At 39.6% G+C, this 3,419-nt stretch overlaps 1 protein-coding gene across 1 annotated transcript; it reads left to right on the plus strand.

Moving 5' to 3' along the window:
• Positions 1-1,202: 1,202 nt before the first annotated feature.
• LOC103672366 (olfactory receptor 4C6-like) lies at positions 1,203-2,888 on the plus strand. Its single transcript, XM_008701071.2, is given in 2 exon segments — positions 1,203-2,133; positions 2,135-2,888. Coding segments are annotated over 2 exon segments (963 nt in total). The 5' UTR covers positions 1,203-1,225; the 3' UTR covers positions 2,190-2,888.
• The last annotated feature ends 531 nt before the right edge of the window (positions 2,889-3,419 follow it).

Below are 3,419 nucleotides of genomic sequence, written 5' to 3' on the forward strand. Positions count from 1 at the left end.
TTAATCAGCATATCTGGAAAATTATTAGAATCTTGGAGCCTTAGTTAAAGATTATAACTTCTAGTTTCAGGATTGCATTATATATGTAATTAGAACATGTTCTTTATTGTAGAATTGTCATCAAATTCGTTGAATTTTACTCTTAGAATTGGTTTAGTAAAATCAGCACAGGAAGCATAAAGCACTCGATGGATTGTGTGATACTGAAATTATATCCTGAAGCACATGTCTCTGTCATATCGAACACTTGATAGGATCTTAAGAAAAGCAATATAGCTTGCTCTTGGTATTTGATTTTGATTGAGGAGAAGCTGGATTTGAATTTGATTTCAATGTTTTCTAGCGAGGGAACGTAGTGTCATTGTTTTCTACCCTTCTAAGGCCTCCATAACTTCTCTCTGAAATGAAGAAAATGTCTCATAAGGTATTCCACTGCCTGAGATATAGTAGGGGTTCATTGAATATTTGAAATATGTAATAATAATCCAATTTGAGAGGAAGAAATGTACAGGGAAAGAGAATAATTCTTACTAAGTGGGGGAGTCCCTGGGATATGATCTGACTTGTGGGCTCTTCAATTAGTTCATTCTAGGTACTAAGATATATATGGAGAAAATGAATGAGAATTGATATGAAATGTTCCAAGTTCTTGGCTCTTGGGTGTGTCTAGTTATAAATGAATGTCAGCTTTCTAGTTTGAGTTTACCAAAAGTCAGAGGCTGAGAGAAGGGCTTGTATGTAGGTGGTTTATTCTGGAAAACAGAATGGAGGCAGTGAATGGAGAGTGTGAAACAGGGAAGAAAGGAAAGTTAATCCAAGATTGTGTTAAGTTGGTTATCATTTATTCACTGTCTCCTACTTACTAATGATCTAGGATTTCCTTAAAGTATGTTAATCCCTTCATATTTCCAAGTGTAAGCATGCTCCAGAATAATGAAGCAGGATTTTCTAAGTGTCTGAAGCAGCAAATATTGGGACAAAGAGCAAGAAATTTACTGGGACATGGAAGTGTTGTTGGAGGGCTCTGTTAGGATGGAGCTGTTGCTGTCAGGTTACACTATTAGCAGCTGGTTGCTGTATCAGTGTCTGGAGAAAAAAGTAGCTCAAGACGGTATGAGTCACAGTGTAAAAATTGTCCAACACACTTAGTGATTACTAACTAAACATAATACCCTTTTGTAGATTTTCCATCTCAGAGCGGTGTGCTTATATCAGACCACAGTAAATGGAAAATCCGAACAACGTGACTGAATTCATTCTTTTGGGCATTACAGAGAACCCGGAGCTACGGAAAATACTCTCTGCTGTGTTTCTCATTATGTACGTGTCCACAGTTTTGGGAAACCTACTCATTGTGGTAACCGTAATCACAAGTCAGAGTCTGAGATCACCTATGTATTTTTTCCTTACTTCCTTTTCCCTCATGGATGCCACCTACTCTTCTGTCATTGCCCCCAAGATGATTGTGGACTCTCTCTCCAAGAGCACTACCATCTCCTTAGAAGGCTGCCTGACCCAGGTCTTTGCAGACCATTTCTTTGGTGGTGTGGGAATCATCTTTCTCATCGTGATGGCCTATGACCGCTACGTGGCCATCTCTAAGCCCCTGCACTACATGACCATCATGAGCCCTCGGGTGTGCTGCCTGCTGCTGGGAGGGGCCTGGGTGGGGGGCTTTATCCATGCAGTAATACAGCTTCTCTTCATGTATCAAATACCCTTCTGCGGCCCCAATGTCATTGACCACTTCATGTGTGATTTGTTTCCCTTGTTGAAGCTGGCCTGCACGGACACCCACACCCTGGGTCTCTTAGCCATCCTCAACAGTGGGGTGATGTGTGTGACCATCTTCCTTATTCTCATCACATCCTACGTGGTCATCCTCTGCTCCCTGAAGACTTGCAGCTCTGAAGGGCGGCGCAAAGCCCTCTCCACCTGTGGCTCCCACCTCACCGTGGTCATCTTGTTCTTTGTGCCATGCATTTTCCTGTACGTGCGGCCTGTGGTCACTTACCCCATAGACAAGACAATGGCTGTGTCATTTACTATTATTGCACCCATGTTGAATCCCTTGATCTACACCCTGAGGAACACTGAGGTAAAAAATGCCATGAGGAAACTGGTGAAAAGAGGGACTGGGTGTCATTGGCTTACATGCTAAGGATAGATCTTTCCTAGAAGGACAATGAGGTCTTGCCAGTTCCATTCGTTCCAATCCATTGGGCACACAGCAGCCAATGGCATCTTTTAAGTGTGCAAATCAGCTTAAGATACTGCAATCAAGTTATTTCCTACCTGTCTAGTACATGTTGTGCTCCAGCCCTTTGCTTACAAGACCCTGGCCACCCTTCCCCCCCCCTTTTTTTTAATTTAAACATCTTTTTTTTTTTTTAATAATTCAAGCCTGGTTTTCAATAATTCAGGTCCTGCTTCAGGCTTTTGTTTGTTCTTACTCTGCTGGCTGCTGGACCTCTCTTTCCCAGAGCTATTGCTTGGCTAGCTCCATCTCATTTTTTCCCATTTTCACCTCCTTACAGTGAAACTTCCACCTCCTTGAACAAGTCTCTCCTGATGACTTTCCCTGTCATTCCCCTCAGTTACTCTCTGCCTCTTCATTCCTGGATTCATCTTACATGTCCTCATCGTGCCTCATGTGAAATAAGAAGAAAAAGCCCATGGCAGCATAAATAACTTGTGTTTTTTTTTTTTTTTGTAAAAGAAAAAAAAAGATTATAATTTTTCTGTTTTAATTATAGAACTACAGAACTGGAAGGATCACAATGATATTCCTAGCCCTAAATATTTGTAATCTGTTTGGGAATTTCCCTAGTGTCAAAAGTAGGTCCAAAAGCTACATCTTCTATTACATAGGTAAGAGCTGTTCTTACCACTTGTGGGAAATTGTTATCTGTCAGTTTGATTTCACAAATTTCTTCTCTTATCTGTTCTATGGGTTCCTCAAATTAATTTTCATTAAATAGCTTTACTCATTAAACATATTACTTCGGAGTTTATGCCTGACTTAATACTAACATCTGAAACAAATTTTGATCTTACCACTTTTTTATAGGGACTTGCTGTTACTAATGTTAGCTTGTAAACCATATTTTATCTCTATATTAGAATTAAAAAATTCCATACTATTCATGATACAAAGACATAGCAAAATAGGGTAAAATAGTGCCTTAGTTTGGTGAAGAATATCTATCTAAAAAGCTATTTTGTAAGCATCAAATTTATTGAGAAACATTAGATGAACTTGCTTCCTATTTCATTGAGAAAAATTAAGCCATCAGAAGAACATTTCCACAGTGTCATGACTATATCTACTAGTATCTGTTCTAGTATCTGTTCAATTATTTGCTACCTTCCACCTTCTCCACTAAACACATTACCTGTGCTCCTATCCAAAGGCAATC

The sequence above is a fragment of the Ursus maritimus genome, unplaced genomic scaffold (genome assembly GCF_017311325.1).
Source record: "Ursus maritimus isolate PB19 unplaced genomic scaffold, ASM1731132v1 scaffold_23, whole genome shotgun sequence".
NCBI classification, from domain to species: domain Eukaryota; kingdom Metazoa; phylum Chordata; class Mammalia; order Carnivora; family Ursidae; genus Ursus; species Ursus maritimus.